The 27,976-nt window shown below is 39.2% G+C and overlaps 1 protein-coding gene across 7 annotated transcripts in view; it reads right to left on the minus strand.

Moving 5' to 3' along the window:
* snapc4 (small nuclear RNA activating complex, polypeptide 4) overlaps positions 1-27,976 on the minus strand; it is a 152,578-nt gene that overhangs the window by 34,902 nt on the left and 89,700 nt on the right. For 6 of the 7 annotated variants that reach the window (XM_064297540.1, XM_064297539.1, XM_064297538.1 and 3 more), the window contains 6 exons: positions 24,100-24,206; positions 23,821-23,915; positions 10,738-10,832; positions 8,976-9,061; positions 6,675-7,124; positions 6,348-6,437 (listed from right to left, as the gene is read on the minus strand). In XM_064297540.1, the coding sequence (XP_064153610.1) occupies positions 6,348-6,437; positions 6,675-7,124; positions 8,976-9,061; positions 10,738-10,832; positions 23,821-23,915; positions 24,100-24,206 (923 nt within the window). The remainder of the gene's footprint in view (positions 1-6,347; positions 6,438-6,674; positions 7,125-8,975; positions 9,062-10,737; positions 10,833-23,820; positions 23,916-24,099; positions 24,207-27,976) is intronic. The other variant, XM_064297543.1, reaches the window with a different exon arrangement.

Raw genomic sequence — 27,976 nt, forward strand, 5'->3', positions numbered from 1 at the left:
GAAATTTGACGTTTTTTGGGCTATTTTTCCCACAGAGAATGAATTGGGAATGTGACATCATATATATGTGAGTGATGAAGTTACAACATTGGTTGGCTTTGCACACGTGATGCAGTTCGCAGTAGGTTTTCACCTGGTTTATGTACTGGGAATTTAAAATCCAGAGACGGTGCATATCTCCCTTTTTCGTCGTAATTACAGAAAACACACATTCGTAAACCTCAAATGCTTTATACCACAATGTAGATAAGACCTTGGCGAAGACGTACATGCGCGGATAGTGTTGTTCAAACAAGGTTTTCTGGCGACTTAGCCACCAGAAAGGATATAGCACAGGCAACAACACATAGCTGCATGCGGAAGTGAATGTGATAAAAACGCTATTCCAAATACAAAATTACAAATCAAAACACTGTCAGCTAGGTTTATCAACAAACATATGGCTTAGGCATACCAAGAAGTCCTCAATAATAATAGTATTTCCCAAGAAATTACGAAAAATCGTTGACAACGTTTCGTTAGGTGCAGTGTGATGAGAAAACTTTCGGTTGACCTATAAAACGATATTCAAAAACCAAAATTAGACGTGTTATACATGGTTAGAAAGCTTATACTCTCACCTACTGAATAAATGAATTCTCAGTCAAGCCAGACTGTACTAAAAAGGGCAACAACGCCGTCAACAACACGTGTGCAGCAGCTTCTGGTCCAGTCTTACTCCAGAAAACCATGTCAGCTTGTAATACCACACGTTGCTTTCGGTGTTGTCGTCCTTTGTAGTACAATCTGGCTTGATCTACACTTCATCGATCCAATAGGTGACAGAATAAGCTTTCTAACTATGTATACAATGTCAAATTTTACTTTTGTAATACTGTTTTAAATTCCAGCGTATTCGAAAATTTGGTCTCATTATAGATGCATTACGCATTCAGTCTGCGGTAGCAGTGAAAGCAACGCTTTCTCACCCCCACTCGTAGGTAAAAGACACTGCACCTGACGAAATTTTATCGATGACTTTCGTCGTTTCTTGGAAAATACTATTATTCTTGAGAAACTCTGAGCATGGCTGAGGCATACGTTTGCTGATAGACCGAGCTGATATACTGTTTTCTGGACTAAGTTACTTAGAACTGGGGAGCGACAGCATTCATTCTGTCTGTGTCTGTCTACTGAACACAGATAAGACTTCATCGTCCAAGTGTTACTGCTCAAAATATTTCGGTTAATTAATTAAATTAATTAATTAAATCGACTTTGCATTGGCGGCAACCACACTTCACAATTTCTGCAGGAATTGTCTAGTTGCACATATTATTATTCTTTCCACCCATTTTTTGGACCGTTACTCCTCCCAGAGTTTTTGCACCACATACCCGTGCAATATGTCAAATCAAGCGGCTTCATCGGGAATGGTGTGCTATTACTTTGTGGAAAGTTTCGGGGCACGGTTTGAGAAATTTGACTTTTTGTGAGCAATTGTTCCCCATAGAGAATGAAAGACGGAATGTTCACTCTGGTGATGTCACAATGCTCTGTCTTCTAGCAGCTGTACTCTGGTCTCTCTCTGGATTTGAACATTCCGCCATTCATCTCTATGTGGCAAAAGTTTCCCACAAATTGTGGGATGTCTGATTGGACTTGGAGAGTAATTTGTTCATTGGTGAAGATTAGCCCCACCCCTTTCCGGATTGGCTGATATTTAATATTTCATAACTTTTGAACCGCTTGTTGTAGAGCGTTGTGGGATGCCTCACTGGATTTGGTAGAGTCCTGTGTCTATTGGTGTAGGTTAGCCTTGCCCCCTTTCCTGATTGGCCGATGTTTGATATTTCATAACTTTTGAACCGTTTGTCATAGAGAATTATGGGTCGTCTCATTGGACTCGGTAAAGACCTAGCAACCACCTAGAACACCAGAGCAACCACCTATTAACGCCCTAGAAAATGCCTAGAACTCCATAGCTACTGCTTAGCAACACTCTAGCAACCACATAGAACACCCTAGCAATGGCCTAGAACTCAATAGCAATGACCTAACAACACCCTAGCAACCACCTATAACTCCATAGCAACCACCTAGCAACACCCTAGCAACCTCCTAGAACTCCATAGCAACCAGCTAGCAACACTCTAGCAACCACCTAGAACACCCTAGCAACCACCTATAACTATATAGCACCCACCTAGAACACCCTAGCAACTGCCTAGGAGTCCATAGCAACCACCTAGAACACCATAGCAACTACCTAGAACACCCTAGCAACCACCTAGAACTCCATAGCAACCACCTAGCAACACCCTAAGAACCGCCTAGAACTCCATAGCAACCACCTATTAAAACCCTAGCAACTGCCTACAACTCCATAGCAACCTCCTAGCAACACCCTAGCAACGGCTGAGAACTCTATAGCATCCACCTAGCAACACCCTAGCAACCGCCAAAAACTCCATAGCAACCACCTAACAACTAGGCAACCACCGAGAACACCCTAGCAACCGCCAAGAACTCCATAGCAAATACCAAGCGACACCCTACCAACCACCTAGAACACCATAGCAACCACCTATCAACACCCTAGCAACCACCTAGAACTCCATAGCAACCACCTGGCAAACACCCTAGCAACCGTCAAGACCTCAATAGCAACCACCTAGCAACACCCTAGCCACCATCTAGAACACCCTAGCAACCGCACAGAACAATTTAGCAACATCTTAGCACTGTTCACTCTGTTCAATACAAAGTCGAATTTGCATTGGCGGCAACCACACCTCACAATTTCTGCAGGAATTGTCTAGTTATTATTATTAGTGGTCCAAGCAGCGAAGCTGGTGGAACCCTATTGTATCTGTTAGGATTATTATTATTATTATTCTTATTTTTCTCCGCTAAAATTGTCTGAGCCTCAGCAACCATAAGTCCTAGAGCAATCAAATTTGGTAGGTGGGTTCCTATGGCCCCCCCACTACTCAGGCACTACAAATCACCTATGTCGGCCAGATGGTGGCGCTATAACAAAGGGTCATGCGTAAAAGGCCATAACTCCCACACCATAAGTTAGATCAACACAAAATTTCATCGACTGATGCATCTGAATGTGCTCTACAACTTTCCTATTGGGAGCACCTATGTTCGTCATATGGTTTGCACACCATTTGGACTTTTTCATTAGGTGGGGTGCGGAAAAGCTGGAGCTCCAAATCCAAACGATTACGACATCGAGTAAACTTCTTTACGGCAAGCGACAACCATGGCGACGCAAGTAATTCGACACCGTAGGGTCTAGTTTTTATCAGTGAAAGGACGGTCTTACACTGCCACCTAGCGTGCATGCTAGGATAGGCTACCAAAAGTAAAAGCTTTCTGAGAGGATGAATAATTACTTTTCTTTGGCATGGATCCATTTGAAGACAGTATCAGGTGAGTTCATTAAGTCTTTGAGTCTGTCATTACGCTGAGAAACAGCTAAACCATTTCATTGATAGGTTCTGAGTTTCTGTGCAAACGTGCGAAAACACGCTGGTATAATGCAACAATGACGGTAGCCTCATAGTCCGCTTCGTTCCGTTGCTACCATAACATAACGACCTAAAGCTGCAGTTTCTCGCTGCAATTACTAATATTGAATATAAACAAAAGACGCAATTCATGCTGTAGTCTGCCAGTGTCTAAATAAATAATACGGTCCATTTGAAGACAATATCGGGTGAGTTCGTTTAGTCTTAAAATCCGTCATTGTGCTGAGAGAAATCATATTCTCAATTTAATCTCTACATTGAGCTTTACAACTGATATTTGGACCTTGGACGTGAGCCCAATGTCTCTAATAAGTCTCATTGTACACTGGGAGAACGTGGACACATACGCCTTTCGGTGTGCGGTGCTTCAGGTGAAAAAGTGCAGGAGATCAAGCACCAGCAGTTCAATTGCAGCCTCCATTAAAGAGATGCTAGATGACCGGAATATCCCGCTGGCGAAAGTACACGCGAGTAGTATATATCCTACACTTTCTGTCAAAAATTATTTATGACTCCTGTGAGTTTGACTGACAAGCCAGTTCGATTGACAGGCCAGTTCGACTGACAGGTCAATTTGACCGCTATCCGTTTGTCAGTGAGATTTCTGACACCTCCCCAGACAGTGTTTAAAAGCAGACAACCGTTTGCCAGTGAGGTTTCTGACACTGTACATTTATATGACACTATATATTTGTGTGTTGACCCAGACCTGTTGGTTGTCAGTTTTGCTATGCTGGATTTAGTAATCACCGAGACCACAGTTGCAAGTTCAGTTGCGATGTGTGCAATGACTCTGAATTTCACAAGAAACCGAGAATGCCAAAATATTGCAATGATTGTTCAAGGTATTGCAAATCAGGCTTTTGTTTTGAGAAACACAAACAGTCAGTTTCCACGGGTGAGTCAGGAGTGTTAGTGGCGCCATGTGATATTACAAAGTATTGTAAGAAATGTAACAGACGCTACCATTTCAGTGTAAAAAAACCAAAAGCGCACAAATGTGTTACAGGGCGTTGTGTTCATCGCGGCGAAGATTTGTTACCAGATGCAGAACATAATTGCTACATACAACCTATCGCGTTAAAAAAAAAGACAACAAGTACATTTTCTTTGACTTTGAGACACGGTTTGAAAATGGCAAACACAGTGCTAACTTTGTCTGTGCCATCACGTTTAACAATGAAGAGTTTACAGAGTTTACAGATGAAGGGGGTGACTGTACTTAAAAACTTTTGAGTAAATTTAGAAGTTCCAAGTATGCAGGTTATACATGGCTAGCACACAACGCTGTGGGATTTAACGATTTTATTCTCTTGGAACATTTTTCCAAAGCAGCGATACATAGATAGCTACTCGTTCATCCCTATGTGTCTTGTTAAAACGGCAGCAGCGTTAAACCTGAGCACTGTGGTTCATTCTGGTACAAGCTGACCTTTGTCTCATCTGTCCATAGAATGTTGTTCCAGAACTGTACAGGCTTTTTAAAGATGTTTTTTGGCAAACTCTAATCTGGTCTTCCTGTTTTTGAGGCTTACCAATGGTTTACATCTTGTGGTAAACCCTCTGTATTTACTCTGGTGAAGTCTTCTCTTGATTGTTGACTTTGACACAGATACACCTACCTCCCGGAGGGTGTTCTTGATCTGGTCAACTGTTGTGAAGGGTTTGTTCTTCACCAGGGAAAGTATTCTTCTGTCATCCACCACACTTGTTTTCCTTGGTCTTCCGGGACTTTTGGCGTTCCTGAGCTCACCAGTGCGTTCTTTCTTTTTAAGAATGTACCAAAATAGTTGATTTGGCTACACCTAATGTTTTTGCTATCTCTCTGATGTTTTTTTTTTTTTTTTTTTTTCCAGCCTAATAATGGCTTGCTTCACCGACAGTGACAGCTCTTTGGACTTCATATTGAGAGTTAACAGCAACAGATTCCAAATGCAAATGCCACACTTGAAATCAATTCTAGACCCTTTATCTGCTTACTTGTAAATGAAATAATAAGGGAATAACACACACCCGGCCATGGAACAGCTGAGCAGCCAATTGTCCAATTACCTGGTCTCTTAAAAAGGGGGGGACCACATATAAAAAGTGCTGTAACTTCTACACCGTTCACCAGATTTGGATGTAAATACCTTCAAATTAAAGCTGAAGGTTCATATTCATTATTTAACTTAAACTCCATTATGCTGTGGTAGACAGCTAAAATAACAATAACTTTGCCAATGTCCAAATATTTATGGACTGACTGTAGTATTGATACCTTTGTTCTTTGCATGTAACATAAGTTGCGTACTTTAATTAACAATGTGCATTACGATGTAACCTACTCCAGTTTGGCCAATTCTCCAGCAAATGGTGAAATCACTAGAGTCTAAATAGTGGTGATTGGGATGCAACCCCACCATCAATGCAAAATGGGCAAATGATTTTAGCAATTAAGGTTAGATTTATTAAAACCCTCATTGATTTATTGATTTATTCTGATTAACTGTTTTTTTGTTTTAACTTCATACTCAGTACGCATTCTCACACAAGCATACACAATCTGCAACAGCTTCCCACTTTTAGGGACAGATGGCCACATACCAAGTTCAATCATAGTTGTAAGAATATACAACAGATCAAATGGGTGTCACTGGCAGCAGACCAAATGGGTGTTCCCAGGAAGTCTGGGTGCAATACATTTTCCTTCTGGGATAAGTTCACACATGGCAATTGTTACACCTCTGACCAGGATAGTTAAATCCTCACTCTTGTTGAGATTTGGACGGAACGCTTGACGAACGCTTGAACGCTTCAAACACGAACATGAGATCAGCAAATTACCCGTTTCATTTGAGAGCCTCCATTCCAGCGCAGTAGATTCCTCACCTCACTGAGTGACACTTTGATCATATCATTTTCACAGTGTTGATCCTAATGAAAAAACAGTGAAACAAAATCCTAATGAAATTATTAATAAAAAAATTGTTTAAAATAACTCATTTGATCACTCTATATAACATGGTGCACACTTAAAAAAACGATTATATTCACAGTCACAGAAATCACAACATCAATAATATGCATTTTCACCTACGCTGAATGCAAACATTCAACATGTTATGGGGTCTAATTCTCTAAGTACTCTTTGATGAATACAGGTGATTTTACCTCCTGTAATTGTTGTCCTGGGGAGGCCACTCGCATGTTGGTATTTACGGGGTGGCCAATGCGGTCGAGAATGGTGTATCGTACTTCAGGAGACACCAGTGTAGGCAAGCTGTTTACTGAACACGGACGTCCAAGAGTGGCTTGGCTAAGTGATGTCTTCTTATCTGTCAGGTTGCTCCATACAGATTGGCCAGCGCATAGGCTCAAATGCGGAAACGAGTCAGAAGTTTTGGGAATCCACTTTTCCATGGTGGGTAGAATGTACTCCTCTCTCACATCAATTTCAAGATCCGACTCATCCTTTGTCAACTCATCATCACTGGTAATACAAACCACTTCCTCCTCGGAACTTGTCATTGTATCCTCTTCCTCTTCCCTTTTCATCCTCTCCAACTTTTTCCTCTTGTTTTCTGTCTTTTTTGGGAGGCGTTTTTTAATCCTTTTTTTGGCCTTTAATTAAAAAATAAAAATATATACACACAGATATATACATACATATACAATGAGGTCCATAAGGTTTGGCTCCACATTTGGAATTCCACAATTTTAGATTAGTAATCAAATAATTCACAAGTGCAGATTCTCAGCCTTTACCAAAGGGTACTTCGATACTTTTTATTTTCACCATGTAGAAATTACAGTACTTTTTATAGCCCCCCATTTCACAGCACCATAATGTTTGGGAGCAAATGGTTTCACGTGTTTTTTTGAAGTCAGGTGTGTTCAATTGCTTCCTTAGCGCAGGTATAAGAGCTGAGTCAGTATCTAGTCTCCTAGGCTTTTGATTGATTTGGAGTCTGTTATTGCCGTTTGTCAACATGAGGACCAGAGTTGTGCCAATTAAAGTCACAGGCCAAACCTTCAGCTTACCAAACTTAACTGTTTGGAACACCATTAAGAAGAAAGAGAGCACTGGTGAGCACAGTAATTGCAAAGACCGATACAGTTAATGACCAATCAATTCTCAATATAATGAAGAAAAACCCCAAGCACCTGTCCAACAGATCAGAAACACTCTGCAGAAGGCAGGCGATGGGACAGTGACAACTTTCCACAGAAGACTTCTCAAACGAAACTACAAAGACGCAATCCACCAGTCAGCTGCAAAATGCAGAGTTATGAGAAATGGTCTTGTGGACAGATGAGACGAAGACTGACTTGTATCAGAGTGATTGCAAGAGTAAAGTGTGGAGGCCAAAATGAAATGCCCAAGATCCAAAGCACCTACCCCCCCCCCCCTCCCGCCGATGATAGCAGCAGCAGAATGAATACTGAAGTGTACAGAAGCATCTTATCTGCTCAAGTTCAATCAAATGCATCCAAACTCATTGGATGACCCTTCAATTCTACAGCAAGGCAGTGATCCCAAACATACTGCTCAAGCAAGTTTTTCAAAAACTGGAAAATTCTTGACTGACTGCCATTCATCCAGTCTAAATCCAACTGAAAATGCATTTCATATGCTGAAGAAAAAAAAAAGAAAACTACCACCAAAAAAGCAGGAGCTGAAGACAGGCCAGGAAAAGCATCACCAGAGAAGATTCTCAACAGCTCGTGATGTCTATGGGTCACAGACTTGCATGCATAGGATATGAGTAAAAAAAAAGTACTAAACTACTTTCTTTTACATAAAATTTATTTCCCCCAATCATTATAAATGTAAAAAGTGCTGTCATTTCCACATGGTAAAGCCAAAGTGAATGAATACGCTTAAATAAAAGTTGAGAATGTGCTCTTTAACCATATGTGAATTGTTTAATTACAAATCCAAACTTACGGAGTACAAAGCCGAATGAAGAAAAATATGTCCTTGCTCCAAGCACAACTCACTGCATATTCAAATATTACTATTGCTGGGCTTCAACACTGTTGGCAGGGGCCATCAAACATCTGATTGCAACAACTGACAAGGATGAGAATTTTTATCCCAGCGCTTTCCAGTATCTGTATATTGTTGTACTTTGTTTCTGCCAGGATTTGGCGACAGGCTCTTGACACCATTGACAATGTTAAGGTTGGCAGTTACCATTCAAAACTGCAGAAAAGTCTCAGAAAGCACAAAAAAACTGAGGAAATCATGGAAATGGCATTGAATCTGTGGCAACTTCCATGACAAACATGCAAACCTATTGATCAGTATACCCCACGCACATCATGATATCCCCATCTTTATTATATGAATTTATTTTTCTCATGCTATATTATTTGAGGGGTTATTTGGCCCGTTATGTAATGTTGGGGGTGTTGAATATAAGAAACAAATATAGGAAACTCATCAAGCCCTGGATCATGAGCACTTACCGGATATCCTGTCATTATCTTCCATTTCTGCAAGCACTGACTGTCAATCCTGTTCGGCATCTCAGATGCAATTTTGGACCATCGGCCTTCCAATCAGGACATGCACAACAGTAAAATACATAAAATCTTGGTCATATGCTGACATTATTTTTGAAAGGAAATTGTTTAACTGAAATGTGACTTTCTTCACGTGACATACACACGTTACAAAATGTGTGCGTTTTTATATGACAATGAAATAAAAACATTAGAACTATAAACAAACAAGAGCTCAGATCATGTCTGAATCATTTCATCTATATCTATGCTTTGGGACAAGATTTATTAACGTGGTGCTTTATGTGGATTAAAACCCATAAAGAGGTCAAATCACACACAGCCACAACAAATTTCCCATGAATTGGCTTCATTGTGTTTCACAGGAGTGGGCTCTTGAGAGGTTGGTGTCAGGTGAAATCTTATCTGTGTTCAATAGGCATTGTCCTCCTCCAGAGAATCATGCTGTCATTCTCCTCTTCTGACTTACTGCAGACACCTGTGTCAGCTAGGTCTATCAGCAAACATATGGCTAAGCTATGCTCAGAAGTCCTCAATAAGGATAATATTTTCCAAAATATGACGAAACTCAACGATTATGTTTCCCTGGGTGCAGTGTATTTTACTGCTATCACAAAGTGAAAGCTTAAGGCGGCGATAATGAGAAAACTTTTGGTTACGCTGGGCAATAAAGCGCTATTGCAAAAGTAAAAATAGACATGTTATACATTGTTAGATAGCGTACAGTTGCCTATTGGATAAAATAATCGTCAATCAAGCCAGAATGTACTACAAAAAGGCGGCAATGCCATAAACAGCATGTGTTGTATTACACACAGCTATTTGGAAGGTACCCATGCATCACAAATGAGTGTATATTTCACGAATGGATGGTCCAAGACAATATATGACCACTTAGTCTTGAAACTGACATTTCAACACGTAAAACCAATGGAAAGGTTGTATATTTATTACATATTTAGTCACTAAATTTAGTTAATGGCTTAATTTTATCATGCAATACACCTGTATAGAAGCATCTTTATGTTTCTCCACTCATTTATTCAGATTTATCCCTTTAATTAATATATACACACACACACACATCGCACACAATTCAAGGTGGTGAGATGGGGCAAGTTTTAAAGGAGGAAACCGGTAACTGCATCAAGTATGAAATGAACAGAGCTTTGCCCATCCTTTAATACATATACCCAAGGATTCTAACTCCTATGAATAAGTCAATTGTCACTCAATCTGTGCCACATTTGGTAAGAAATACAAAATTCATGGTTCTCAGGCATACAAGTCTGAGTACAGAAATAAAAAGATTCCTGACAAAATTTGACAGTTCCAGCACTGTGCTTAGATGTCAAAAAATGTCTATTTAAAATATTTGCATTTCTCCGACTTATAAATATGCCCCATGGCCAGAATGCTTCAGTAGCTTCAAATAAAAATCTACCTAGGCTACAGAAAATGTATCCTCGCTTAAGGTTTGACAATTACCAAATTAAACTTAGCAACATGATTCAAGTACAGGAATACAACTCATATGTTCTATTAATCTATTTGGAATTATTTTGATCTGTAATGCCAAAAATCCTTTCACTATGGGCTCACAATATTCTCTTCATTTAGCTAAGTCTCAGAAAATCTTATTTTCTCAGAACCTCCATATTACAAGTGAGAAATAAAGATAATATGAAGACTACCAAAGATTTACCTGCTCCATACTTCCGCACCAAATTTATCAGCATGGCCTCCTCTTCCGGGCTCCATCGTCCCTTCTTTACGTCCTCACTCAGGCAATCCAGGTACCTACAAAACCACATTTTCTTCTAAATTCTTTTTTTTTTTTTTTCACTTTCTCTCATATACTTAAATTATATGGTATTTAACTGCAGTACACCCTCAGAAATTAGATTATAAATTAGATAGACCCATCAGTGTTAGATTTACTGGTCAGTAGAAACCGGAAGAAAAATAGGAAGATCAAGTCCTTTATTTCCACTGATGCACAAGGCACCATTAACAGGAATTAGTAAAACTTCACATGTATTTAAACCCAAAATACAATCAAAATTAGAAAGGGGCATATATAGTCCATGGGCCAGGCCAGAATTTGGTACCACCTACGGTGGCAAAATCTCTTTGGTACCAGTTTGTTTGTAGGGTCCATATAAGTACTTTGAAACATGATAACCATTTCAAATGAGTAGCTTTACTATTTTTTTTTTGGGACAATCATTGTTTTTGCCATTATTTGACATACATCAGAATGACCTGCTAGACCCTCACCAGTCTGGCCAATCCGGGCACTCAACAGATACTGTGCTCCTGGCTGTGACGGAGATACTCGCACTGAAAGAGCCTCACGCCTCTCCTCTGTCCTGATCCTTCTTGACCTGTCTGCAGCATTCGACACGGTCAACCACAGAATACTCCTCTCCACCTTGGCTGAGATGGGCATTGCTGGGACTGCCCTGTCTTGGTTCGCTTCCTGTCTTGCAGATAGGTCCTACCAGGTTACCTGGATGGGGTCTGCCTCTGCTTCTCATCCCCTTGTTACAGGAGTCCCGCAGGGATCTGTACTGGGTCCTCTGCTGTTCTCCATATACACCAAATCTCTTGGTTCAGTTATTAATTCACACGGCTTCTCCTATCATTGTTATGCAGATGACACGCTACTCTTTTCTTTCCCCCCTCTGCCTCACAGGTTGATAAGATATCTTCCTGCCTGGCTGACATCTCTACCTGGATGGCCAGCCACCACCTGAAGCTCAACCTCAACAAAACTGAGCTGCTCTTCTTCAAGACCTCCTTACTACGTGAGCTCTCAATCACGGTTGATGGCACCTCAGCGACTGCCTCTCACTCTGCAAAGAGCCTGGGGGTGGTCCTGGATAACCGACTGGACCTCAAGGAGCACATCAAGGCAATATCATGGTCCTGCATATTCCTTCTGTAAAACATCAGAAGGATTTGCCCATACCTGACTACGCACTCTACCCAGCTGCTCGTCCAGGCTACGGTGACCTCCCGCCTTGATTACTACAACTCTCTCCTTACAAGCCTGCCAGCTTGTGCCATACAGCCACTACAGATGATTCAAAATGCCGCTGCCCGACTCATCTACAACCTTCCCAAATTCTCCCATGTCACTCCTCTGCTGTGATCACTCCACTGGCTACCAGTCGCTGTCAGGATCCGGTTCAATGTCCTGCCCCTCGCCTACACTGCATCCAACAGGACAGCCCCTATCTACTCGCAGGACATGATTCGATCCAGGACATGATTCGACCCTATACGCCTGCTCAACCACTCCGCTCCGCAGCAGCAGGGCACCTTGTACCCCCTCCCACCCGAATAAAGGGATCACGGAGCTTCTCCACCCTAGCTCCCCAGTGGTGGAACAAACTCCCTGTCCCTCTTCGAACCTCTCCCTCACTGCCCACCTGGACTAACTACCACCACTCTGTATATTTCATTCTAAATCACCCCCCCCCCCCCCTTTCATGACACTCGTTACATGTTCCCCCATCCCAGCACTTTTTGGTAATTTGTATTTGTCCTAATATTGTAGCTTATTCTTCTGCTTAGTTGGCTTGGCAGAGGTTAGGTCAGAATAGCATTCACTGTGTGAACTAAACTGTGTTCTTGGCTAGAAATAGCTGTACAAAATAAGTATTGTATCTTATTGAACCTGTGTTTTGTAGTTGTCCATGACCATGAAATGCACTCTTGTACGTCGCTTTAGATAAAAGTGTCTGCCAAATAAATGTAATGTACCACTATGCTCAAATGTCTCGCCTGGAGGTTGATCATCCTGGTGTTCATGCACACTTTGTAGAGGGTGGTTTTTCTGTCCAGCTGGGCAGGAACAATCCCTTTGGAAAGATTCTGGTAGACCAGACAATTGAGGAGACTGTAAACAAGGACACCCAGACTGCCAAGGGTTTCAGCCCGAAAACTGGAGCAGTCACCAGATACTCTCTCACTTCAGAAAACACAAGTCAGTATTTGAGGCAACTCAGAAGTGAACGTTTGGAGAAATATTCACCCACAGCCAAGTTCCATGACAAAATGAGAAAACAGAATCTGAAGACATTCTCAAGCATCAAGAAAAGCGACAGAGTAAACCAAGCACAAAACAAGGAGGTGGTCCTGAAAGCAGATAGAAATCTGTTTGGGCATATGATCATTGCTTCACAAAGTAGAGATCTTCACATTAAAGAAGCTTGGTCCATTGCCTTGGGTACTCTCAAATCCAGATGGCTCATTGCATAAAGCTAACAAGGCTGCTCTTACAAGAGAGTTAGAGAAATCAGCATCAGCAGTTGAAGATATTGGAGAGTACTCTGCATGCTCTTTGATGGAATGAGTCTTGTTCAGAAACTGAAAGGTGATGGAAAGACTTTTGGAGAGATTGATGGTTCTGTGCTGAACCTAGCGTTGAACGAAGGAGGAAACAGTAAGCGGACAAATGTGGTGTTTGATGTGTACTGGAAAACATCAATCAAGAATGCTGAGAGATGCAGTCGTGGTTCTGCAAGTAACACTCAATGGAAGAACATTGCCCACACAATGTTGTGCAGTGGAGAAAGTTGTCAAGTAATACAGACAGCAAAACAGCCTTGATAAAATTCATCGTGGACCAGTGGAAGCTAGCAGAGAACCGGGTAAAGCTTCAGGACAAGCAGCTATTTGCGACCTGTGGAGAGATGCTATTGTCTGAGCAAAAAAGACTGGAAAGTTGTTGAAGAGCTGAAATCTTCCCATGAGGAGGTGGATACCCGTATGCTCCTACATGCAAATCATGCCAGCCAGAATGGCTATCAAACCAGTTATTGTGAGTAAGGATACGGATGTCATGATCCTTAGTCTCGGATACTGTAAGAAGATAAACCTCCCCCTGTATCAGAAATGTGACACTCAGAATCGGACAAGGTACATCATCATCAGCAACCTTGCTCAGCTCCTTGGAGATGACCTATGTGATGCTCTTGTAGGTGTACATGCCTTTACAGGTTGTCATAGCATAAGTGCTTTTGCAGGACAAGGAAAACTCAGCGCTCTCTGAACATACTGAAGTGCACAGAAATGTGCAAGCTACAAACCTGCAGCAATCAGAGGGAGGAGGATGTAGAAGTTGTCATGAAGCTGGTTGACTATGATGATAATAATGACGATAATGATGAATAAACAGAATATGAATACTTGAGAATGGATATTAGTATGACAGTACAATATTGTTTGTGATGATGATGATTATCATTGGTATATGTATTAAATAAGTGAATGAAAGAGGTATAATTCTTCATTTTTTTCTATGTATGACATTCTGTTCAAATAAAGTGACAAGATTTTTTTCATTCTTTGGATCAACGGTTGGTGTCATTGAAGGTTGATAACTGTCATTAAGCTACCACTTGGGAAGGGTTATCATGTTGAAATATCATCTAGAGATATGGACATTTCCAAACTAGAATTTGCCATCTTGGGTGGTACCAGTTAGTGAAAATTCTGGCCTGGGCTGATGGACTAATATTATCCCTATTGATAAAGAACACAATGCAGGAAAATAAACAGGGTTTGACACAACAAAGGGCCAGTACACAGAGCTGTGGGACACTGAAAAGGAGATTAATTTATTTGTAATCCAACACAGAAAAAATAAAGGTTTCATTACAGTTTAAATTAAGACGGAGTTACAAATTGAGTTTTGTATTTTAAAAAACCAGGTTGCAGGTATGTAGACCGTAGGGAACTGCATTCCGTAAATACAAATTCTTATAATTAAATTTTGTCTTCAATAGCAAAGTCAATGTCAAAATTTAGTAAGAATTTAAATTTACTGAATGCAGTTTATTTTAGCATTATTTATAATTCATATAGGTACAGTACAACCTCTAATATTGAAATAAACTCCTCAAAAAAAGTTTGGAAATTAGTCAATACCAACAGGAGAATACACTGTTTGACATTGGCAGGGAAATTTGGCACATTTCACTTGGGACCCCACCCACATAATCAGCTGTGCTGCTCATCCCACAAATACATGATCCTTACAAATGGGGCAATGAACAGGCTTTCCAATGATATAACATACAATGCTAATAATACAGTGACAACAGAGATATGATCGACCAAACACAAATTTCCAAACTTTTTTTGAGGAGTTTACATTCTGGTTCACAATGCATTTCAAAATTGGAGGTTGTATTATACCATTATGAATTATAAATAATGCAAAAAAATAAAAAATTAATTAATTTTAAAAAAAAATCTTAAACACGAAACCTACATTAATTTATTACTATTCAAGTTAATCTTTTGCTGGCACCAGCACAGTGTTCTCAAATAAAAACAATGCCACTGGACATCTCCTAAAGACTAAAAATCTTAAAATAACTTGGCATTCAAACCCTTAGCAACTCTACAGGGAAGCAATAAATGACTAAAATGTCTGTATGGTACTTTGAACTTGTCTGCTTTTGTGTCAGTTATCAAGTTTTATAAAAGCACTTAATAGATTTTCTACAAAAAAAGCAGCCCAATCCTCAGAAATTATTCATACGCGCCTTCCCCCAAAGTCTGAAGACAATGGACAGCATGACCAAAAGAGTCATTTTTAAAAAAAGAATAGAGCTGCAAGCAGCAAAACATGGGGTCCAAGCAAAAGGCTGCAATTTGGCAAGAAAATGCATGTTACATTGCAAAATCTTGCAGCCAAATAAATAATGGCAAAAAATCAATATAGCATCCTTTATGGCTTATTGGGGCAAATTTTTTTTTCTGCAGTCAGAGACATGCGTGTTTACATGCAGTACTTTGAGGGGCATTGTTTCTTTCTGAGGAGAGAGATCTAGTCATTTTTTTAATCAATTTAAAATCCAGGAGAATTAGAAATACATTAAATTGTTGATGCAAGACCTGCCCATGTCAATTTTCATTGGCTTACTGCTTATCTTTAACCTCTTAGAATACTCCCCCTAGTGGTCGGCACGCTGGTGTGCCTAGATTGCTCAACTCAGACATTCATTGCCCCTGCAACCAAAGTATGAGTTCAAAACAGAAACTCTGTGTTCTAGTTTCATTAGTAGACAACACACGGCAACTATGCCAAATACGGAGTTCGCAGTGCCACCACTGTCGTGCTGGCCGTTCATTTCACATGCACCTCCTCCCTGCAGTCTCATCTGCAACTACACCGCCTACCCATGGCATAATGGACAATATTGTCTATCTGGGCATTCATAGAAATATTCTTTCACCACTCAAAAATCGTATTCAGTCATAGCAACAAGATAAACCCAACAATAGCCCCAAGATATGCCAATACAGTAGTGAAAATGCTGCTCATTGAATAACAAAACAAACAAGACAATTTAAAAAAACATTATACAATGCCATTCTACAGTCAATATCTGGGACTAAATATTGAATAAATATACAACTTTTCCATTTGTTCTACGTGTAGAGATGTTTCTTTTGAGACTGAGTGGTTATATATTGTCTTGGATAAAACGTCTGTGAAATATACGCGCATTTGTGATGGCTAGGTACCTTCCAAAATAACTGTGTGTACTGCCACACATGTTGTTCATGGTGTTTTCGCCTTTTTAGTACAGTCTGGTTTGATCGACAATTAATCGATCCAATAGGTGACAGAATAAGCTTTCTAACGATGTATAACATGTCTTGCTATATGTCTTGTATAACAAGTCTGCTTCTGGAATAGCGTCTTATAGCACAGCATAACCGCAAGTTTTCTCATTATCGCATTCACTCTGTGGTAGCAGTAAAAGACACTGCCTCCAACAAAACTTTATCAAAGATTTTTGCAATTTCTTGGAAAATATTATTATTGAGAACTTCTGTGCACAGCTAAGCCATATATTTGCTGATAGACCTAGCTGACATCGTTTTCTGGAGTAAGACAGAACAGAAGAAAATTTACTGATTTACTGCCTCTGTTTCCATCTACTCAACAGAGACAACATTTCCTCATCGCTATGTGAGTATTACTGCTCAAAATATTTTGGTCACATTATTTTTGAAATTGATTGTCTTTAAATAGGTTAGTGGTATTTTGTAATGAGGATATTTCACACTGTAATGTAAGCGTTCGTTGTTAGTTTAGTCGTTTTTGTGATGCATGCAACAGTGATGACATGAGAGTTGGAATATTGCCAAAACGTGGTGGACAGTCGAAAATTGTTTTCATGTCGTCCCATCCCCATACAAGAAAACATACGAGAGCACAGTGTATAGAAATACATACAAGAGTTAATTATTGCACATTTAGGTACTGTACCGCATTGTGTGACAATATCTTTGCATTATTTTTTAATCTGATAGCAATGTTCCATCTTAAACCTTCATAAGGGGCTCATTTACATGCTTTATAATGGACAAAAAGCATTTTATTCAATTTTGGAGAGATTTTGGATATGTTTCTTGACCCCTAGATATTTTAGACCACTGTACTGACTAAAAGCCTGTAATTCCCACTTGAAAATTATGCAACAGTGATTTTCTTGAGTCAAAACAGTTGATTTGTAGTGAAATACGTGAATATGTTGTGATTTACAGCAATGCATAATTTTGACATTTTGGATAGATTTGGAGACGCTGGGTACACTCTGCTTAGTTTTTGCTTCATACATCTATAGTACTTCTACATATCCACCCTTAGATTTTATTAACTCGCGGTCAAGAAGTTTTTGATCTAGCACATGTATAGTTTAACCTGCTGTATATATGCAATCTCTCAGTATTTCATTGCAAATTCATTTTTGATTTTTTGTTAAAACAATTGCATTTGTGGTACTTTATTTCTTCCAAAATTATGAATATAAACTAATCTATGCTAGTATTGTAAATGGTAAAAATGTCTTGCTTCATTTAAGACATTTTTCAAGTCTCTGTGGTGTTCACATCTGGAGTTATAATGCTTTAAATAGGGTACCCCCTAAAAGGGCAAGGATTGGCAAGATTTGGCTTGTGCGCTAAGGGGTTAATGCCCATAATTCTGGCCATATAGTGTAGATGAAAAAAGTGGTACACTAAGCCATCTGTTCTGCCAGTGGCTTGGAAATGTGATACTTGTCCTTTTGATGTTCAAGGCCATTTTTAGTAAATCCATGCACATGATTATGGGTACATTTTATACAGTAGTCCTGAAAATGGTATTTAGTCTCCGGAGCAACAGAGTGAAACAAAAACATTATCACACAATGTGGTAATTTAACTACATGAGTAATCATTGACTCTTGTATGTTTTTCTGTACTCTACAGTATGTAATGTTTCCTTGTATGGCAGACCTGCCAACCTTGGGAAAATATTTTGAGTACCACAATAGTCAGTGTAATGCTTAGTTCACATGCTTTCGCACCACTTCTCTTTGCACACGACAGTCTGCAAGAGACACACAGACCCACACACACATACACACACATAAGCCTTTCTTCATAATTCTAGTTTTGACTGTTGAAGTGATCAGGCAAAATTGTATAATTTGACCTGATTCTAAAATATCACTTGCACTGCACTGGGCAATATTACGATACACTTGCAAGTCAAAGGTTTGAGTACACCTGCTTAAAACCATTTTTTTCATGATTAATATTTCATTATATGATGTGTGTGCTTATACAAACAGATAACCATAAGTGAATTGCATTCAATTATTTCGTAAAAATGGAAATTATTTATTTTGTATATTGTAACATGTTTTCATTTTCAAGTACTTACATAAACGTACGTTGTAATGTAAAAAAAAAAAAAACACGTTGCGATGTAAAACACTGTCAATTATGAATAAAACCAAGTTTCTGTTCACGATTTCCATTTTTATTTAATAATTAAATAATTGAATCAGCTTATATAGGCACACATCATATAGGGCTAATGAAAAAAAAGTATTCAATTGAAAAATTATCTGGGAATGTAGGCCTTTGTAACTAGAGGTTTAGCTAAATTATTACATGAAGCTACTTGAAAAAATCATAACTGCACAATGTGCAATATGCATGGTGCGGAGGTTTTGAGGGGCGGAGGCATGGCCATTGCTCCTGATATTTTGCGAGGAACTTCTGGGGGACATGGACTCGTTTCACTTAGCTCCAACAGAGTGTGCGCGGTTCAGAGTTAGAACAGGGAGTCTCCGTGGCGTTTGAGTTACTGCAGCTAAATTATTATTTAGTTATTCACACCGTAGTCGTCTCGTAACGAGGCTAAATCGTATGTGAGCTACTACTACGGCTAACTATATACACAAATTTATCTCATTAGGATATACCCATTGAAATGCATCATCACGTAAAATTACCGAACGTTTTAACGTTTTATATGTTAACATTACGGTCTCATTTTTGTGCTTGATTATCATTCTCCCACTTCTCTCATTTTACCTCAGCAATGCAGCGTTACGCCTCGGTGGATAATAAAGTACCGCTGCATATCAGTGGATGTTGAGTGGGTCGGGGAGCGGTTACAGAACCACAAGCACAAGGTTGCTTCTGGTCCAATCTGAGGGATGTAGTTTAAATACCGAATAAATGTACGGTATTATTTTGTATTGATTGATTGTTTTCCGTAATTAAATTACAATAATAATATTTTATTTTATTATTATTTTTTTGTTTTTTTGCGTAGTTTCAGTTGGCATTTCGTACATGCGTATTTTGACCAAGAATTGCGTGGTTGGTACACAAAATGCATGCAGGTTGGCAGGTCTGGTATGGGGATGGGATGACATTAAAACAATATTCAGCCATCCACCACGCTTTGGCAATCTTCCAGGTTACATCACATCAGGTGCATGAACACAAACTCTGCTGAAGCTACCAACGAACGCTTACGTTAGTGTGAGATATCCTCATTATAAAATTCCCGTAACCTATTTGAAGTCACTCAATTTCAAAAATAATGTACATAACCAAAATTTTTGAGCAGTAACACTTAAATATCGATGAAGATATCTTATCTATGTTCAGTAGATAGACACAGAGACAAAGAATCAATGCTGTTGTCTGTCTCCTCTCCTGACTTACTCAAGAAAACTATGTCAGTTAGGTCTATCAGCAAACATATGCGATAATTTGAACTCCTGGGTGGATAATTGATTGTTATTGATCTATTAATAACTGAACTGCTTTACTACTGCAACTAGGGTTTCTCAGTCAGGATAGCGGGCGCACCCTCAGATCAGATAATTGATACTAGTCTTGTTGATATTCATGGGCCTGTGAACATTTCTGGTGTAAATTTTTTATTTTATTATTTTATTTTACAATTTAAAAGTGACAAAACAAGCCGGTTAAAAAGGTAATCTGTGTGGTGTCTTCATTTATCCATCATCTGCTCCAGCAAGCGAACCTAACTGGTCAAAATCTAATTGTGATTTTAATTAGGCTACTGTATTATACCACCATCACCACACAAGTGCTACACTTAGCTATGCTCAGAAGTCCTCAGTAATAATATCCTACAAAATAAAACGAAACTGATAGATATTGTTTTGCCTAGTTCAGTGTCTTTTACTGCTACCACAGAGTAAATGCGTAAAGCGGCGATGATGATTCACAACTTTCGGTTATGCAGGTTTATAAAACGCTATTCAAAAAGATAAATTAGACATGTAATACATCGTTAGAAAGCTTAGACTGTCACCTATTGGATCGATTCATTGTCAATCTAGCCAGATTGTACGAGAAAGGGCAACATCCTAAAATGCATGCATGGTATTATGCACAGCTATTTTGGAAGGTACCCAGGCGTCACAAATGAGCGTATATTTTACAAACTGATTTTCCAAGATAATACAGTGCATTAGTGAAGTATTCAGACCCATTCACTTTTTTAAACATTTTGTTACGTTACAGCCTTATTATAAAATTGATTTAATTAATTTATATTCTCATCAATCTACACACAATAACCCATAATATTACTGAATAAAACTGAAATAGCACATTTACTAAGTATTCAGATTCTTTACTCTGTATTTTTGAGGCACTTTTGGCAGCAATAACAGCCTCGAGTCTTCTTGGGTATGATGCTACATCCTTGGCACACCTGTATTTGGGGTATTTCTCCCATTCTTCTCTGCACATCCTCTCAAGCTCTGTCAGGTTGGAGGGGGAGCATTGCTGCACAGTAGGGGTCGACCGATATGGTTTTTTCAGGGCCGATACCGATTATTAGTAAGTCAAGGAAGCCGATAGCCGATATTTGGGGCCGATATTCAGTTGCAGTAAATGTTAAAATTTTTGTGCCAAAATTTACAGCAACACAAACCCCAACACAAGGCTGCCTTTAAATTAACATACATTTAATAGAATATTTTGTAAAACATGAAATATTTGAAAAATAAATAAAATCATGTTCTCTGTTTGAATTGACAACCTGTTGTCGAGTTCATGTCGAACAGACAGGATAACGCAGGGTAACGTAAACACCCAAAGCTGATTTTTTGTTCTGGCACAGTCAACGAGTTTAGTGGGCTACTAACTTTAAGTCGTCACTCCGTTATTGTGTTGGTATTTTGTGAAATATATGTGTAGGATTAGGATATTGTTACATGACGTTTACTGGAATAAATTCTACCGACGATAGCGGTTATCTCAGGATGTGTGTGTCCTAGCTATGTCCTTTGGTGTGTGTGTGGGGAGAGAGATGAGAGAGACGGACAAACTAACGTTACAGAGTGAGTTTTGTAACTATGGCATGCTCTTCTTACCAACTACCGTGTGAGTTTTATGGCATGCTCCTCTTACCTTCGAAAAATGGTCCTTGAAAAGTCATGCCGCCTGAGTGAAGGTGAAAGTTATGCCGCTTGAGTAGGGTTGGGTATCATTTCAATTTTATCAATTCCGATTCTGCTTATGGAATCCGGTTCTTATCGAATCTCGGTTCCAATTCCAATATTTTTTGGAGAGAAAAAAAGAACAAATATTTCAAGAACAAAAATTAGCTTACCTTTATTCTTGGCACACTTAGGCTATAATAAGTAACTGTCAACTGTGACAGGAAGGTTTCTTTTTCCCTTCAGTATAAAAATAAATATTACTCTTTCTTATAAGGAATGATCAACAAAAACAATTACAAACCAAAACTATTTAAATAAATAATGGAAAAATATAACAAAAAAATAATAATTTGTAGACATCATTCGTTTACCTTCAATATAAAAGGCGAATGTCAGCTCATCTGTGTTTTGCACCTGAGCGTGAGACGTCATAAAATTTTTCCCGACCGTGAAAACAGCCTGACTTGTTTACATTTTGGACAGATGTGGCTAGTGGGTAAATCTATCGCTGTTTCCATCGCAGCACTTTTGACACAAGCAAAATCGGAAGAGCTATCCTAAAATTTCTTCTTACCGTGAAGAGTGCCTGACCCGCAACCGTAGTAATGTGTTAACACGGCGGCACAATTATATCGAGAAATGCCATCTTTGGGAAAAAACGCTATATTCTGTAAATGCATTTAGATCAAACTTACCATGCATAAAAACATAAAAACGCTCGCCAATCACCCACTTCTATTTATAATGCCATCATAGCGTGGAGTGTTTAAAACCATAAAACCAGCCCTTACCAAAAAAAGTAATTAAATTAAAACTGTAGGCTACACATTAACGTTAAATATAGACCCACTAGTCTGACTTTGACAGCTTTGGGACTAAACTGGCTCTCGTTTTCGTTAATAACACTAAAAGTAGCTTAAACATCTACAGAGCACTAGTGACTTACTACTAGTTAAGTATTTTAGTATTATTTCTGCAGCCTACTTGAGAATACTTGGTGTACGGAAACAGCGACAGATTTACCCACTAGCCACATCTGTCCAAAATGTAAACAAGTCAGGCAGTTTTCACGGTCTGGAAAAATTTTATGACAACTTTGCTACTGTTAACGTTAGCTGCACCTGGGGCGTTATTGTGGCTGGGAGACCGCAACACATCGAACACGGTGCATTCCTTCAGATTCACACCGTGTTGAAGTAAATGCATTGTCATATTGGAGGTGCTTCCTCCCTTGCACAAAATATCCTTAGGCTACTGCAGTTGTTGCATTTTGCTGTGTCGTTATCTTTTTTAGTGAAGCTAAGCCAAACTTTCGAGCGTTTGCTGTGGTCAGCCATGGTTCAGGATGTAAACAGAAGTGTCTCTTCTAACATGCATTGTTGACGTACTGCGTAACAAACAATAATATTTATATGAATGCCCAGATAGACACGATTGTCCAGTGTGTCATGGGTGGGGGGGTCTAGTTTCAGATGAGACTGCAGGGAGGGGGTGCTTGTTAAATGAACGACAAGTGCAATAATGGTGGCGTTGCGAAACTCCATATTCGGCATAGTTGTTGTGTATCGTCTACTAATGAAACCATAACACAGAGTTTCTGTTTTCAACTCATGGTTTGGTTGCAGGAGCAATAAATGTCTGAGTTGAGCAATCTAGGCACACCAGCGTGCCGACCACTAGAGGCATTGCGTGAAGGAGTTAAATAGCTGATGCAGACAGTCTGCAGGCAATTGATTAACTAGAGAAGTCTGTCATAGCAATAAAGTTTGGAACACACTGCTCAGTGAAACCCTCAATTTCTGGGCGACACTACCTGTCATGGTTGGCACCGGCATAATGAGAATTTGATTCAGAACCATGGGTTATTGTACAAAAAGGAATTGTACAAAAAGGGCTAGGGATGTAAATATGTCAACAGTATTGCAATTAGTTTCGTTAACATAAGGCAGCGGCTTTTATCTTTCCCACCCCTGCATCTTATCAATACTTACCTCTCTCTGCACTGTGCATCTGTCCTGCCAGGCACCTCATTTCGTATCTTCCACCAGTCACGAACGCCATACTTTGTCACTGCTTTCAGCAACATCTGCAGACCAGAATAAATTATATAGTTGGCTCATTTTAAAAAGTGCATTCACTGTATTTTTCCTGACCTTAGACAAGAGAAAGCAGACTACTCACAGTCACTTTCAAGAAAATATAAAAACTGACTATAAAAACTAACAACAAATTTAGTCTCATTTTATCCAAAAGAAATCTCCCCTCCCCACCTCATCCTCCTCCTTGGTCCAAGGGCCTTTTCTAACAGTTGGGTCCAAAACTTGAGTCCAGCGGTAGACTAACTGGGCTGCTTCCCGGCCCTCCATGAAGTAAGAAACTGTAAAGTAAAGAGGATGACAAACCCATTACAACTCATTTTCAGCTCTTAAAGACCTCCATTTTGTAGGAGACTGTGCTGGATAAAATACAAACAATAAAAAACAATCATGTTTCAGGAAACCGTCCTCAGACTATAACTTCCATGTCTCCAGAGATAAAACGTCTGGGTTGTAGACCAAGGCCTTTGCACATCCAGGCAACATTTCATGCTGACAGGCAATGTCTGTTCATGATTCGGATTCAAAAGAACTACTATAATGTATTTTTCGCTCTCGTCTAACCCTTGTTTGCAGTATAATAACTCTGGTTAGTTAGGGTGATCCCAGAGTCCTAGAGTGGATTGCAAATGTGTTTTGAGTTTACTCAGGTTCCCCTTTTCGAATACATCTTGTCTACTGAAACCATTCAGTGTGACAATTATGCAATAATAGGAAAAATCAGGATACTTCAAATACTTCTCATGGCACTGTATACCCTAGCTTAGAGGTCAACATATATTCAAGTTCCATAATGATTAGCCAGAGCTAAGCCTGTCACAAGCCCACTGACAACTGACTGGCTGATGGCGGCCATATTTTTCAGATAAGACTATCATTGTTTGTCCAATGGAGGACTAACACAAAGACTTGCAAAGTTTCAACTTGATTAGTCAAGCAATAGTTTGGCATTTTTATTTATTTTCCTCTTTAAAAAAAAGTTTTAGTAAAAATGGCCATGCCCTGTACAATTGACTGATGGGTAATGCCACAGTACTTTGAAAAGTCAATATTTTTTGATAATTATTGAGCAACAGACTCAAGAGATTCTTTCAAGATAAATTTGGTGTCAATGAGCCAAACATTCTAAATGGAGGAAAATGCAATATCGTCTAATTAACCTCTTAGCGCAAAGCCCCTAGTGGTCGGCATGCCGGCGTGCTGAGATTGCTGAACTCAGACATTCAGTGCTACTGCAACCAAAGTACAAGTAAAAAACAGAAACACTTTATTTTAGTTTCATTAGTAGACGATACACGACAACTATGCCGAATACGGAGTTTCGCAGCGCCACCATTGTCGCTCTGGTTGTTCATTTAACACGCACCCCCTCCCTGCAGTCTCATCTGCAACTACACCGCCCACCCATGACATAATGGACAATATTGTCTATCTGGGCATTCATAAAAATATTCTTTCACCACTCAAAAATCGTATTCCGTCATAGCATCAAGATAAACCTGACATTAGCCCTAAGATATGCCAATACAGCAGTGAAAACGCTGCTCACTGACTAACAAAATAAACGTGACAAAGTTTTAAAAATTATACCATGTCATTCCAGTCAATATCTAGGACTAAATATTGAAAAAATGTACAACCTTACCATTGGTTTTACACGTAGAGATGTCCCTTTTGAGACTGAGTGGTCATATATTGTCTTGGACAATCCGTTTGTGAAATATAAATGACATTTGTGATGCCTGGGCACCTTCCAAAATAGCTGTGCATAATACCACACGTGTTGTTTACGCCGTTGTCACCCTTTTTACAGACCTGCCAACCTGCATGCATTTTGTGTACCAACCACGCAATTCTTGGTCAGAATACGCAGGTACGAAATGCCAGGAGAAACTACGCAAAAAAAAAAAAAAAAAAAAAATTATTGTAATTGAATTACGGAAAACAATCGATTAATACAAAATAATACCGTACATTTAATCGGTATTTAAACTACATCCCTCGGATTGAACAAGATGCTATGACCTTGTGCTTGTGGTTCTGCAACCCCTCCCCGACCCACTCAACATCCACTGATACTCAGCGATACTTTATTATCCACCGAGGTGTAACGCTGCATTGCTGAGGTAAAATGGAAAGTGGGGAGTAATAATCAAGCACAAAAATGTGACCGTAATGTTAACATATAAAATGCTAAAACATGTTCAGTAACTTTACGAGATGATGCATTTCAAGGGGTATATCCTAATGAGATACATTTGTGTATATAGTTAGCCGTAGTAGCAGCTCGCATACGATTTAGCCTCGTTGCGAGACGTGTGAATAACTGATGGAGTAACTCAAACGCTACGGAGACTCCCTGTTCAAACTTTGAATCGCGCACGCTCTGTTGGAGCAAAGTGACCATTGAAAAGGTGTTTGACTATAGACTGCTAATGTAGCAAATAATTCCTATTATTGCAGCCAGTCACCCAACCAGCCTTGCAGTTAGAAAATAATCATGACGTCAGATGACGAGGATACTAACAAGGAGAGAGAGAGCAGCAGACCTACTAAAAAGTCCATGCCCCCCAGAAGTTCCTCGCAAAATATCAGGAGCAATGGCCGTGCCTCCGCCCCTCAAAACTTCCGCACCATGCATTTTGCACATTGTGCAATTATGATTTTGACATCAGCCACCAAGGAGCTTCAGGTAATAATTTAGCTAAACCTCTAGTTACAAAGGCCTACATTCCCAGATCATTTTTCAATTGAATACTTTTTTTCCATTAGGCCTATATGATGTGTGCCTATATAAGCTGATTCAATTGTTTAATTATTAAATAAAAATGGAAATCATGAACAGAAACTTGGTTTTATTCATAATTGACAGTGTTTTACATCGCAACGTAAGTTTCTATAAATACTTGAAAATGAAAACATGTTACAATATACAAAATAAATAATTTCCATTTTTACGAAATAATTGAATGCAATTCACTTATGGTTATCTGTTTGTATAAGAACACATAACATATAATGAAATATTAATCATGAAAAAAATGGTTTTAAGCAGGTGTACTCAAACTTTTGACTTGCAACTATATCATAATATAGCAGTGCAAGTGATATTTTAGAATCAGGCCAAATTGTACAATTTTGCCTGATCACTTCAACAGTCAAAACTAAAATTATGAAGAAAGGCTTGTGTGTGCATGTGTGCGTGCAAAGCGAAGTGGCACGTGCGAAAGCATGTGAACTAAGCTTTGCACAGACTATTGCGGTACTCAAAATATTTTCCTAAGGTTGGCAGGTCTGTTTTTAGTACAGTCTGGCTTGATTGACAATTCATTTATTCAGTAGGTGAGAGTATAAGCTTTCTAACGATGTATAACATGTCTAATTTTGCTTTTGGAATAGCATTTTATAGGTCAGCGTAACCGAAGATTTTCTTATCGCATTCACTTACGCATTCCCTCTGTCGTAGCAGTAAAAGACGCTGCACTTAACGAAACATTGTCATAAAATTTTTCCCTACCGTGAAAACTGCCTGACTTGTTTACATTTTGGACAGATGTGGGTAAATCTATCGCTGTTTCCGTTGCAGCACTTTTGACACAAGCAATATAGGAAGCGCTATCCTAAAATTTCTTCTTACCATGAAGAGTGCCTGACCCACAACCGCAGTAATGTGTTAACACGGCGGCACAATTATATTGAGAAATACCACCGTTGGGAAAAAAGGCTACATGCTATAACTGCATTTAGTTCAAACCTACTATACATCACACAAAAAAAGAACTTTCGTCAATTTCGCTCAATTTGTTTATAGTACCCTCATAGAGTGTTCTGAACCATATTGCGTAGCACCCCCTTATAAATAAAAGGAAAAGAAAAGAAAAACTAAACTGTAAATTGGCTACATGTGAATTTAAAATATAAACCCACTAGTCTGACTTTTACAACTTTGGGCCTAAACTGGCTCATGTTTTAGTTAATAAAATTCAAAAGTAACATAATTAACCACCCAGTCAGAACTAGTGGCTTAATAGCCTACTAGTTCAATAATTTA

The sequence above is a fragment of the Anguilla rostrata genome, chromosome 10, assembly GCF_018555375.3.
Source record: "Anguilla rostrata isolate EN2019 chromosome 10, ASM1855537v3, whole genome shotgun sequence".
NCBI classification, from domain to species: Eukaryota; Metazoa; Chordata; class Actinopteri; order Anguilliformes; family Anguillidae; genus Anguilla; species Anguilla rostrata.